The 13,298-nt window shown below is 37.4% G+C and overlaps 1 protein-coding gene across 1 annotated transcript; it reads left to right on the top strand.

Annotated features, from left to right (window-relative positions):
* Positions 1–647: 647 nt before the first annotated feature.
* On the top strand, positions 648–5,916 carry LOC113321129 (ATP-dependent zinc metalloprotease FTSH 7, chloroplastic-like). Its single transcript, XM_026569012.1, has 13 exons — positions 648–1,665; positions 1,760–1,825; positions 1,925–2,059; positions 2,240–2,305; positions 2,718–2,903; positions 2,991–3,077; positions 3,168–3,281; positions 3,366–3,490; positions 3,566–3,674; positions 3,928–4,053; positions 4,132–4,452; positions 4,834–4,957; positions 5,440–5,916. Exons 1-13 carry the CDS (start codon positions 811–813, stop codon positions 5,574–5,576), a joined length of 2,451 nt encoding a protein of 816 aa, XP_026424797.1. The 5' UTR covers positions 648–810; the 3' UTR covers positions 5,577–5,916.
* Positions 5,917–13,298: the final 7,382 nt, after the last annotated feature.

Genomic DNA, 13,298 nt, shown 5'->3' with positions numbered 1-13,298 from the left:
TTCCGATATCGGTTCCTCTCCTGTGTGAGAGAGCAGACGGACATCTGAAACATTTTTAGTTTTGAAGGGATGGTTTAACATCAAAATTAATTAAGATATTATAGCTTGTACGACCGTATTATGTTTTTGAAAAATCTTTATAAGGTTCTCGAGTTCCTAAATCAGATCTATCAATATTTCTAATGATGTCAGCTTTTCTTCGAAAAATAAAATAAAACACCATGACTATTGTAAACATGATAGATTGGAGTTTGAGAACCATCATGCGATATGATGGTTCTCATGCTCTCTCCAACTACAAAGATAAGGGTTCAAACCTCACAATTACCAAACCAACTCCGATTTAAAAGAAGTTTGGACGTACCGTAGCATAGAGACCACTCTACTATTCTATTAGAAAAAACAACTACTCTATGAAAAACAACAACTGGAGTATGGTCTTTGGACTACACTTGATTAGAGGTAGGTCAAGTGGGGTGGTTCTGCCCAATGTCGAGCCCATACTTATCCAGTACCTAAAAACAAGTTGGGCAATTCACCTCCGAGTGTAAGAGAGTTACTTGTTCAATCATGCCGTGGCTAACCAAGAACCAAATGTCCTTGAAAGCGGAGTGTCGGACTCATATATGGATGGATAACGCGCACGCGAAACCAGTCTGACCGAAAAATCTGTATGCATGTTATTCAGTCTACGACACCCAAAAACGATCCTCTTATCTCTCTTTCTTTCTCACTTTTTCTCTAACATTCTCACAGTTATCCTCTTTCTGAAGCTATCTTCATCATCAAATCAATCCTAGGGTTCCAAGTATGTCTATGGTTGAAACTCTACAACCAACGACAACAGCAACGCCCCAGATTATTACAAGAAACCATACAAAAGAGTTTTCAAAATTGACTACTACTCTTCGTAGTTCTCAATCAAGGATTTCTCCATTAAGATCATCGAGTTTGTCTTCTGTTTATATCCTCGGTAGAAGGAATTTCGAAGGTTTTGAATGTTGGGGAGGGAATTTCTTAAAGAAACAGAGGATCGAGAGAAGAATTCAAATTCAAGCAAGTACTGATTCAAATCAGAAAGAAAGTAACGAAGATAAATCGAAAGAGAAGAAATCGTCAACTCCTCCTCCTTCTGCAGCGTCTCCGCCGCAGAGGGGGAAACAAGGAGGCGGAGGAGGAAAAGGATGGAAAAAAACTTGGAAATGGGAATGGCAACCTATAATACAAGTACAAGAAATTGGGATATTGTTATTACAATTAGGGATTGTTATATTTGTAATGAGATTATTAAGACCTAGTATACCATTACCTGGTTCTGAACCTAGGGTTTCAACTACTTTTGTTAGTGTACCTTATAGTGATTTCTTAAATAAGATTAATAGTAATCAAGTACATAAGGTTGAAGTTGATGGTGTTCATATTATGTTTAAATTGAAAACTGCTGAACAAGCAGGAAAGGTTATTGATATTGGTGAAGTTGATGGGATGAATAAGTTGCAAGAGTCTGAGGCGGTTTTGAGAAGTGTTACGCCTACGATGAAACGTATTGTTTATACAACTACGCGCCCAAATGATATAAAGACACCCTATGAGAAAATGGTTGATAATGAAGTTGAATTTGGTTCTCCTGATAAACGGTCTGGCGGGTTCTTCAATTCTGCATTGGTAATTGATGATATTGGATTGTTGAATTTGATGTTGTTAATATGTGTATATGTTCTGATTTTTAACTATGTGAAATTGCTGTTGGCTTTTGTAGATTGCAGTTTTCTATGTTGCAGTACTTGCAGGGCTACTGCATCGATTTCCCGTTAACTTTTCTCAGGTTTGATTGACAAGTTTTGATTGTTTTGTTATGTTTCAAATTCGCTGCTTCAAGTATTTTAATTGTTGCTGAGTATGGAGGATGTATGTGTTTATGCAGAATACAGCTGGGCAGCTGAGGAGTCGTAAAAATGGGGGTTCTGGTGGAGCAAAAGTGGCTGAACACAGTGAATCAATCACATTTGCTGACGTTGCGGGAGTTGATGAGGCTAAGGAGGAGTTGGAAGAGATTGTGGTATGCCTAAGAATTTTCTTTATAGATTTTTGTTTGCTTTATATAGAAATTGTGCATGGCCAATAATAAGAATTTAACATTCGTGTGCTTATGCTTTTATGACTGACCATGTTTTGTCTTCGCTAAGTAAGAAGTTTTAATACCTATTCTAATCATTGTTTACGAAAATATCTTCACCAGGAATTTCTTAGGAATCCAGACAGGTATACAAAACTTGGTGCTCGACCTCCACGTGGAGTTCTTTTGGTGAGTTTTTATGAGTAATTGGAAAGACAAGCTTTAGGTTGTAAATATTGCTTTAGGTTATCTACTTACAAACTGGTTATATTAAAAGATTTTGCCTGCCAACTGAATAGAAACATATATGTATCAATGTGAGTTGATTCGCAAGGTCAATATTGAGTTTCTCATTGTTTTTTTGTGGTCAATCTCCAACTGATACCATACCTTTTTGTGCTCATATTGCTAATAGTTTGCACAGTTTTTGCTCATGGACCATTTTTCATAATTTAGGGATCCAAAGTTCCATCGCGCAGTGCTTATAACAACTCCCTCTTTCTATTGATAGACCGTCATCATGGTCCTCTGAGGTACCTTGGATGTTATGCCTGATTAGTTTTTCTGAAGACAATCTTTAATGTTGGAATGACCTATACAGGTTGGTCTTCCTGGGACAGGTAAGACTCTTCTTGCAAAAGCGGTAGCTGGAGAAGCAGATGTCCCCTTTATAAGCTGTTCTGCCAGTGAATTTGTTGAATTATATGTTGGCATGGGAGCATCCCGTGTGCGGGATCTCTTTGCAAGGGCTAAAAAGGAAGCACCGTCTATAATATTCATTGATGAGGTTGGAAGATTCTACCTGTTCTTCTCTGATTTCTAGTTCTGCTTCTGGAAGTCCTCATGTGTTTAAGTTCAAATTTCATATGCACAGATAGATGCTGTGGCAAAAAGTCGTGATGGTCGATTCCGAATTGTCAGCAATGATGAGCGAGAACAGACCTTGAACCAGTTGCTTACTGTAAGATGCTTGCAAAACTTCTTCTCTTGAATAATTACCACCATCAGAAACATGTCATTCCCAATTCATGTTTTGATGTCTGTACCACAGGAGATGGATGGGTTCGACAGCAACTCTGCAGTTATTGTCCTTGCGGCAACCAATCGAGCAGATGTCTTAGACCCTGCACTTCGTCGTCCGGGGAGATTTGATCGTGTTGTAATGGTTTGTACTTATCTCGTGGGGAACTTTTGTTGTTGTGTATCTTAAATTGTTTTTGAGGTTGATTTGTTTGGCTGTATTTCATAGGTGGAAACCCCTGATAGACTTGGAAGAGAAGCCATTTTGAAAGTTCACGCAGAAAAAAAGGAACTTCCTTTAGGAGATGATGTCGATCTTAGTGATATTGCTTCCATGACAACTGGTTTCACTGGGTACTGATTGGCCTTATTACTGTCTTTTAACCAGTTCTGTTTCACTGGATTGACTTGTATTTGGTCATTGTTCAGGGCAGACCTTGGGAATTTGGTGAACGAAGCCGCTCTGTTAGCTGGACGACTGAACAAAGTGCTTGTAGAGAAGGTTGACTTTATCCAGGCAGTAGAACGTTCATTAGCTGTAAGTCTCTGCTTAAGATCTTGATTTTGTCTAGCATATTGTAACTATGATAGTCATATGCAAGTCCACTGTTGCTTATAAGATTCTGTTATCATGTAAGAACTGAACTCTAGTGTTGGTGCATCTTCTTTCTAAGCATGAGGCTACCACCTGTGTGTGGTTGTAGCTATTTTACCAGTTCAAGAGTTCATTTAGCAAGAACACATCACATGCATTAACAAGAAAAATTACTGAGAAATATAATTTTTATTAGGGAATAGAGAAAAAAAATGCAAAGTTGCAAGGAAATGAGAAGGCTGTAGTTGCACGTCATGAAGCTGGTCATGCGGTTGTTGGAACTGCTGTTGCAAAAATTTTAACTGGGCAACCACGTGTGGAGGTAAGCTATAACACGACAGCCACATGATATTGATTGAAAAGTGTATCCTAAAAGTTAATATTTGGGCTATTTGTTCAGAAATTAAGCATCCTACCGAGGTCAGGAGGGGCATTGGGCTTTACTTACACTCCTCCAACCAGTGAAGATAGATATCTCCTCTTTATCGATGAACTACGAGGCCGTTTGGTCACTCTTCTTGGAGGGCGTGCAGCAGAAGAATTTGTTTATTCTGGCCGCGTATCAACAGGTGCACTTGACGACATAAGAAGGGCAACAGATATGGCATACAAAGCAGTGGCCGAATATGGTCTTAATGAGACAATAGGCCCAATATCAATAACAACACTGTCCGCTGGAGGGATGGATGATTCTGGAGGGTCTCCTTGGGGAAGAGATCAGGTATTTTTCTTCTTCACTTGTTGCCTTTTGTAGTAGAATCATGAGTCACTGGCCTACTTATTCGAGGGTTGCTCCACTAGTCGACTGTGAGATTAAATATGAGGAATTACATTTTGTTGAGATGTGGAACCTAAGTTCTCCTGGTTGTACTCTTGAATTGGGCTCTTCGAAGAAATAGCCCAAAACTGCTAACAACACAAGTTTGAGAGTTTGGATTAAGAAGCTCAAGTCCTTGATGGCGTTTGGCAGCAGAGACAAAGCTGCGCCTGCATACAAGGGCAAAAACAATGAAATAGTAGTCTCTCTTCTGGAGAGCCGTGTTAATATTTCTTCTCTGTACTTTATATACGCTAAGTACTGATCCATGGTTGAATTTAACAGGGGCGCCTGGTGGATCTTGTTCAAGGAGAGGTGAAAGCACTACTTCAATCTGCTCTTGAAGTAGCGCTCTCGGTTGTCCGTGCCAATCCTACTGTGTTGGAGGGTCTAGGAGCTTACTTAGAAGGTGATTTTGAGTTTTACTAACTTATTGTATGAGGTGTTCTATGTAAAAATTAGTGATATAAGCTAGTCCAACGAATCCAAAAATATATGATTTTGCCACGGGTTCTTACTGTTTTCGAATGCACATCAGTGAATTGTGCTACAGAACCCAGACCAACAGCCGAGATGGCCCACACGGTAGTTGACCACAGAGCTCCTATATAATGGAGATTCTGCTCTAGTTAATACTCCCTCCGTCCCACTATTAAGTGACCTAGTGTATCACTAAATTGAGTTACACACTAGGTCACTTAATAGTGGGACGGAGGTAGTATTTTTTATTCGTGCATATTCATAAATGTACATTCATATATGTTTGGAAATGCTTTCTGTTGCGCCTGATTTTACCAAATTCAGATGTTATTTTTACCACTTTCTCTTCTTTAATTTGACCCTTTGCTGATTGCCTTTGTTGCGTTTCTTCTCCCATCATATCATATGCAGAAAAGGAGAAAGTTGAAGGGGAAGACCTGCATGAATGGTTGAAATTGGTAGTTGCTCCAGAAGAGCTGACAGTTTTCCTTGAAGGCAAGCAGTCGCAGCCACAGTCTCTACTCCCACAACAGGCGACTTCGGGATAACTGAAACTGCGGTATCTATCTTTCTCTCTTTTACTCAAACAATTTGTCGAAATCCCTACGATATGAGTTTAAATTATGGGCTTGGGTCTCTTTCATGCCATCCTCATCTCATACATTAGGTCCCCTTACTTTTCTTAGTTTAGCCTATGGTATTTCACTGTAAAAAATATAACCTTTTTTTTCTTCACCATTTGGGTTAGCTTCAAATTAGGTTTATTTAGTTATACTCCACATGAAAGAGGTGAGATATGTTGTATGCTAGTGCCATTTATTGTAAATTTGTTACATACATTATTATTACATTCTTAACTCAATACAAAGTTTCTACTTCTTGATGAAATATGTCTGTAAAGTTCTTGCACTATGTTGCGAATCTTAATCAAGTAGAAAATGGAAAACTGCATGATAGTACATCTGTAGGACTGTTGGTGGAATATGGGTGGAGGATATTTAATAGTATCATCTAAGGAGGACTTTATTCATAAAGCTAAAAGTGATTCTAAATCTCTGGCCATGAGTAAAGAAAAGTGATCTGTTTTATTTACTAATTCCAAGCATATTCACCATTGATGAACAAAAGTGGATCACAAACTAAGTGAGATATTGTAAATTTGTTGAGAGATTATTGTTATAAGATACTCCCTCAGCAAGTTGCATAAGCTACTTGAATAATTAAGGAAAAAAGAAGATAATTTCTTATTCGCTGAAGAAATTTGGGCACATCTTGTTGTTTGTATCATGGTATGGTAAGAGATATTTTGAGGTCGAAGCCATTGAAATATCAACAATGCCATTAAATCCCCAAAAGGAAAGTGATTCTAACACCTGTTATCCTTGTTCTGGGGCTCAAAAATATCCTTGGCATCAATCACAAAACAAAAGAGCAAAGGTAAAGCTCTCATTTTCTTTTTCCACTAGCAAGCTTTTCCATGATTGATGAACCCTGATGGGTCCTGGTGATCTTTTGTTTGATACACTATGAATCGTATACACAAGAACCGTCCCATCCATTGAGCAGTGACATCTCACATCAGTGACCTATATAGAAGATAGAAGCTTGTTGTTTGTACTGGCTTGGCCGGGCCACTAAGTTCACCTTTTGCTCTGGGGATCGCAAAGTCACAGGCTCACCTTTTGCTCCGGGCCACTAAATATTACAGATAATTTCAGCTTTAGAGTTTAGAGATTATTTCCTCATTTGTGTTTGCTAGACCGGTGTTCTTTTTCTAGCATTTACAGAATTTTCTAGCATTTACAGAATTTTCAGTGCCTTACACCATGTTTGTTTACTCTTGACTCATCTGAGTCGTCTGGATCCGAGTCATCTGAATCTAAGTGTAATCACCTGACTCATCTGGATCTGATGTTTGTTTTGAGTCAGATCTGACTTATCTGACTCAAAAAATATGTGAGTCAGTGGTTTGGCCCCATGAGTCAGACGTATTTTGTTACTTGACTCAAATGGGTCCGAGTCAGGGATTATGTTTGAGTCAGAGGTCGAGTCAGATCTGACTCAAAATACAAAACAGAAAGTCTGACTGCTGACTCGGCCCGAGTCAGGAATTGACTCAGATCCAGAACCGAGTCAGCTGCAAACAAACAAGTTCTCAGTGTGTTCGCAATTTGGTCTTTTAGGAGTCTTTGTGCGAGGAAATTCTTTCCCAAAAGTATCGTCACAAAAGAAAATATTCCAAAATCGGTTTGTTTCAGAGAAGTGAGGAGCCAGGTAAAGCAGGAAGTCACTTTTTTGTTTTTGAGTATTTGAACGGATATCGTCTTTCCACTAGCCTTCCGTCCGATAGTGACTTCCCCAATTCCATGCTCAAACGATTACCCGCCAGTAATAACCCCACAATAAGTAACAACACCCATTTTAACCATGAACTCTATCGGAAGACTAATAACAGAAATGGCCATGACCTAATATTAAAAAGATTAGATAGATGTGCAACCAGTCTAGATTGGCAAGCCAACTGTCTGAATGCTGCGGTTTACCACCTTATACCCATGGCAAATGATCACTATCCTATTCTCCTATCCACGGCGAGAAATGAGGCAATAACTCGTAAACCATTTCGTCTTAACAAAATCTGATTTAGAGCATCTCCAACAATAGGTGCTAAAAATCGTATGTGGAATTTTTGTTTAGATCCTTATGTATGGGATTATATGTATGTGGTAAAAATAGTAATGTTTTGCTCATGTACTATCTCCAATGGTGAGAGGTTTTATTTTTAAGATTTGTTTTTTTCTTGGATAATGATAAAATTGTTTCTCTTTTTCTTATTGGTTTAGAAAAAAAATTTAAAAGTAAAATTTTAAAATATAATTAAAAAGATGACATGGAGGTCATTCCCAAGGTCTAGATAAGACTTTCTCCAAGACCTTTGTATTTATTTTTACACCCTTCCTACTTAATAGGCCCTATTGTTGGAGATGAATTTAATGTAAATGAGGGTCTAACATCCTAAGTGTAATAAGAAAATAAAACTCTCACTCTTTGTTGGAGATGCACTTAGAGACCCTAGTTGTAAGTAGTTAATAATAAACAACTTTAGAAATGACATAAGGGGTTCCCCTGCTTTTAAGCTTACAAGATCTCTGTCTTTTTTACCAAACAGGACTTCCAAAACCGGAATTATACTCATTTTGGAAATATTACCACTCAAATATGTAAAATTAAATCTCAAGTACAGAATTTGCTTGATTTTAGTTATAACATTAGCTCTCTTAGTGTTGTGAAATTGTAAAACAGGTTAAGCCATTGGTATGATATCGAAGAACATTTTTGGAGGCAAAGAGGGATAGAAGAATCCTTCAAATTTGGGGAGAAAAATACAACATATTTCTATTATAAATCCAAGTTTCGTAGAAGGACACAGATATATACCCTGTAGAACTAGATGGGTCTCTGGCTCACAGAAAGAGAGAGAGGAGATTGCTACTAATCTCAAGGATCACTTCTTCAAAATGAGCAGATCTACTAGACCACCTGATGCGACAAAGTATCTTGAGCATATCAGTCCGTGCATCAGAAGCTGACAATAATTTCCTTATTATAACTCCTTCATATAAAGAAATTAAGAGTATTATCTGTAGTATGCAGTCGTGGACAATACGAGGACATGACGAGTTTCCTTCTTCTATCAAGAAATGTGGGAAACAGCAGGCGATGACACTGTAAATATGGTGCAATCGTTTTTCGCTAGTAGACATATGATTAAGCAGTTAAATCATAATTTTTATTAGTCTTATTCCTAAGACTACTAACCCCAAGACTGTTGTAGAGTTTCGACCAATTAGTCTTTGCAATATAGCGTATAAAATTATATCGAAACTTCTGGCTACTAGGCTTAAAACTCTTCTTGACAGGATCATTATACCTTTCCAAACTGTTTTCTTATTGGGTAGGTTAATTGCGGACAATATAATTATAACACATGATTGATTTCATGAGAAAATCTAGGTCTGAAAAGGGTTGGATGGCAATTAAGCTAGACATGGCTAAAGCGTTTGATCGCATAGAGTGGAGTTTTCTCCTTGCCACTCTTAAAAGAATAGGATTTTGTGAAGCCTAGTGTGAAATGATAAATCAGTGTATTTTGACGGTAACAACGTCCATAATGCTTAATGGTAGCCTAGGTGGTGTATATAATCCTCAACGTGGTCTTAGACTAGGGGATCCTTTATCTCCGTATCTTTTCATTATCTGTATGGATTCATTCTCCCGTGCGCTCATGGCTGCTGAACAAGGTAATCAAATCCATGGATTTCAAGTTAACAATAATGCTCTTGTCATCTCGCACTTGGATTTTTGCAGATGACTGTTTAGTTTTCACTAAACCCAATGTAAGAGAAGCAAGAACTCTTCCTCATACTAGTGAGTAGTTTAGCATACACTCTGGTGAGTCTGTTAACTTTTCTAAATCCGGATTAGCATTAGTCCAAAAGTTCCCAATTCGGTTAAACACAATATTTCGAGTATCCTACAGATTAGTAAAATGGCCTTGAACGATAAGTATCTCGGTGTTCCTATTATGCTTTAGAGGAACAAAATGCAATCTTTTAAAGGTTTACTTGATAACTTTGATGAAAGGTTAGCAGGTTAGAAATGGATTTTTTTTTAATCAAGCTGAGAGGATTATTTTAACTCAATTTGTTCTTGGTTCCCTAGCTACACATCATATGGCATTCTTTCCTATGCCCAAGCAATTAACAAATCAGCTAGATGCCATTCAGATGCGGTTTTGGTGGAATAAAAAGCGGGGCAAGAAAGATCAATATTTTAGAAAATGGAAGTATATAGCGCATCATAAGCACGTGAGAGGTATTTGATTAAACAGTCTACTATCCTAAACAAATCTCTTCTTACAAATCTAGCGTGGAGAATGGTAACTTCTCGTGATGTGCTTTGGGTCAAACTGTTAGAAAGTAAGTATTTCATAAATTGTAACCCTCTCCATGATTCTAATAAAACTTCAGGCTCTTGGATCTGGCGTGGGATTAGTCTTGATATTCTTAAGAATAACATACGTTGGGAAGTTGAAAATGGTTCAACCATAAGCATTTGGAGGGATGTGTAGATTCCTAATGTAGCAAGACATGTGAAAACAACTCCATGTCGACAAACATGAAAACAGTGAACCGACTCATAACACTTCAGGCTCTTGGGTCTAGCATGGGATTAGAGAAGGTCTTGATATTCTTATGAATAACATATGTTGGGAAGTTGGAAATGGTTCAACTATAAGCATTTGGAGGGATTCCTAGTGTAGCAGGACATTGAAAAACAACTTCATGTCGACAAACATGAAAACAGTGAACCACCTCATTGACCACGACACCAAACAATGGAACAGGAATACCCTATCTGCATTATTTGATGCGAACACAATTAATGAAATTCTGAAAATCATAATTTCTTTTCATGGGAACGATATATTGAGATGGAAATATACCTGAAAAAGCGGGGGTACAACAACCACACCCAATATTTCGCTTAGCAATCTGTATGGACTGACTCCAATATACTTTCTAGAGAATCAACTAGACAGTCAGACTCAATCTAGATAACAATATATCAAAGAGTTATAATATCTCTCTTTTTATCGATTCAATACTTACTCAAGCAAAATAGAAATCTGCGAGTCTAATTGAATACAAGAAAAAACACTTGAACGGTACCAAAGACCAATGTTCAAGTATCAATCAATCTCAATCAACAACCAAAGGTCGTATTTCCAATTGTTTGATTCTAACACACAACCTGTGATATTTCAATTATATAACAAAATATAATACGAAATATAAATAACACAGACACCAGAATTTTGTTAACGAGGAAACCGCAAATGCAGAAAAACCTCGGGACCTAGTCCAGATTGAAAACACACTGTATTAAGCCGCTACAGACACTAGCCTAATACAAACTAACTTCGTTCTGGACTGTAGTTTAGCCCCAATCAATCTCACACTGATCTAAGGTACAGTTGCGCTCCTTACGTCTCTGATCCCAGCAGGATACCACGCACTTGATTCCCTTAGTTGATCTCACCCACAACTAATAGTTGCTACGACCCAAAGTCAAAGACTTTAATAAAAAATATATGTATCACACAGAAAAGTCTACGGTAATAGATAAATCCGTCTTCCACAGAAATACCTACGAGTTTTGTTCTGCCTTTTGATAAATCAAGGTGAACAGGAACCAATTGATAACCCAGACTTATATTCCGGAAGAACAACCTAGTATTATCAATCACCTCATAATAATCTTAATCGACGCGGCGAAAGAAGATATTGTGGAATCACAAACGATGAGACGAAGATGTTTGTGACTACTTTTATATCTTGCCTATTGGAGATATCAATATCAAGCCAATCTTTGCGATTGTACTCTTACGATAGAAACATCAAGATCAGATTACACAACTACAAGAAAATAGTATCGGTCTGGCTTCATAATCCCAATGAAGTCTTTAAGTCGTTAACCTGGTTTTAGAGAAGAAACCAAAGGTTAAAGGAGAATCAACTCTATCTTACACAACTAGTATTACACATAAGGTGTGGGGATTAGGTTTCCCAGTGAGTTCTCCCTTATATAGTCTTTCAAATCAGGGTTTGCAATCAATGTTAGCTTGGTAACAAAGCATTTAATATTCACTGTTAGATGAAACCTGATTAGATTCAATCTAATATATTTCAACTGTTAGATCGAAAAACCTAGCTTGTTACACACAAATGAAATGCACATTTCTAGGTTTGTGTAACCGTACCCAAACATGTACATTTGTTGGTTCAACAATAGTTAACCAAATGGTTATCCATATGAGCACTTTCATATCAACCATATTCTTCTTCACCATAACTAGTTCAAATGACTCAAATGAACTAGTTAGAGAGTTGTTCAATTGCAAGGAAATATTATGTAACTACACAAGACACAATCGAAGCAAAAAATATTTGATTCACTCGAATCGGTTTATGAACTTTATAGGTACAGTTTGCAATTAACATTCCTTAGTTTATATAAACATGAGTTCACAAACAATCGTCTTTAGATATATCCTAACTCAAGTTCCCGGAAGGAGTAAACTCCAGCATATTTTCTCGGGTCGAGAACTTCCGCTAGTTCGCGGACTGGGTTCGCGGACTTAGTTCACGGCTCTTGTTCCGGTTCTCTTGATCAACAAAGTTCGCAAACTTCGGTTCAAGGAATAAGAACTTATACATATATGTGTTTCCACAACAATGCTTATATCCATCCTTGGTTATATAATCTAAAATCTCATTTCAATCATTGAAACATTCTTAGAGGACGTTATATAGTTGTTATTCACAAGCCATTTTTCGTCAAAGCAATTTTCAAAGTGATTGAAACATAACATGACTTTCGTCACTAGGTAAAGATGAACTTAGCCAAAGCGAAATCTTACCAACACATATTTCGAGAAATAGATCGGCGAGTTAAACTCGGCTCAAAATAGCAAATGTGTATAATCAAAGTCTATATAGCAAAATGACTTTTGTCTCAAGATAGGAGATAGAGTAGATAGACTTTTGAGTGATAGATAAGTTCAAGTCTCCACATACCTTTTTGTTGATGAAGTTCCACCAGTTTCTTGAGTAGTTCTTCGTCTTGTATGATGATCCGTCATGGAGTTCTTGAGCTCAACTATACTTTCTATCCTAGTACGAGACTTAGCTATAGTAGACTATAAATCAAGACTTATAGTTTTGATCACGAACATTGACAAACATGCTAGAGATAGCAACCCATGCGAGTTCGACCGAGCAATGCTCTAACAATCTCCCCCTTTGTCAATTTTAGTGACAAAACTATAAATACATATGGAATACAAAAAAGATAAAGAAACTTATGTAGCGCCTATTTCACATGTCTAATCTTCAACATTACTCGAAATCTTCGTCACTTCCAAGTACTCCAATGATCCCAAAGGTTGTAAGTTCAGCATCATTGTTGTTGAAAATCCGTAGCTATAACAATGAGAAAACATAATTCTCGATCATTGTTATACAGTGTCATAATATCATTATACAACATCAAAGTTCAATTGTATCACAACTTTGACAACAATACTATGGTGATATGTATCACTCCCCTTAGTCAATACTCCATCTCACATGGAAACCACTCCCTCTTACATAATGATCCGAAAACCATATGTATTTGTAGTGTGAACTACATATTAATTCTCCCCC

Source organism: Papaver somniferum, chromosome 11 (genome assembly GCF_003573695.1).
Source record: "Papaver somniferum cultivar HN1 chromosome 11, ASM357369v1, whole genome shotgun sequence".
NCBI classification, from domain to species: Eukaryota; Viridiplantae; Streptophyta; class Magnoliopsida; order Ranunculales; family Papaveraceae; genus Papaver; species Papaver somniferum.
The sequence above is the reverse complement of the archived record's forward strand: the minus strand, read 5'-3'. Positions and strand labels throughout refer to the sequence as shown.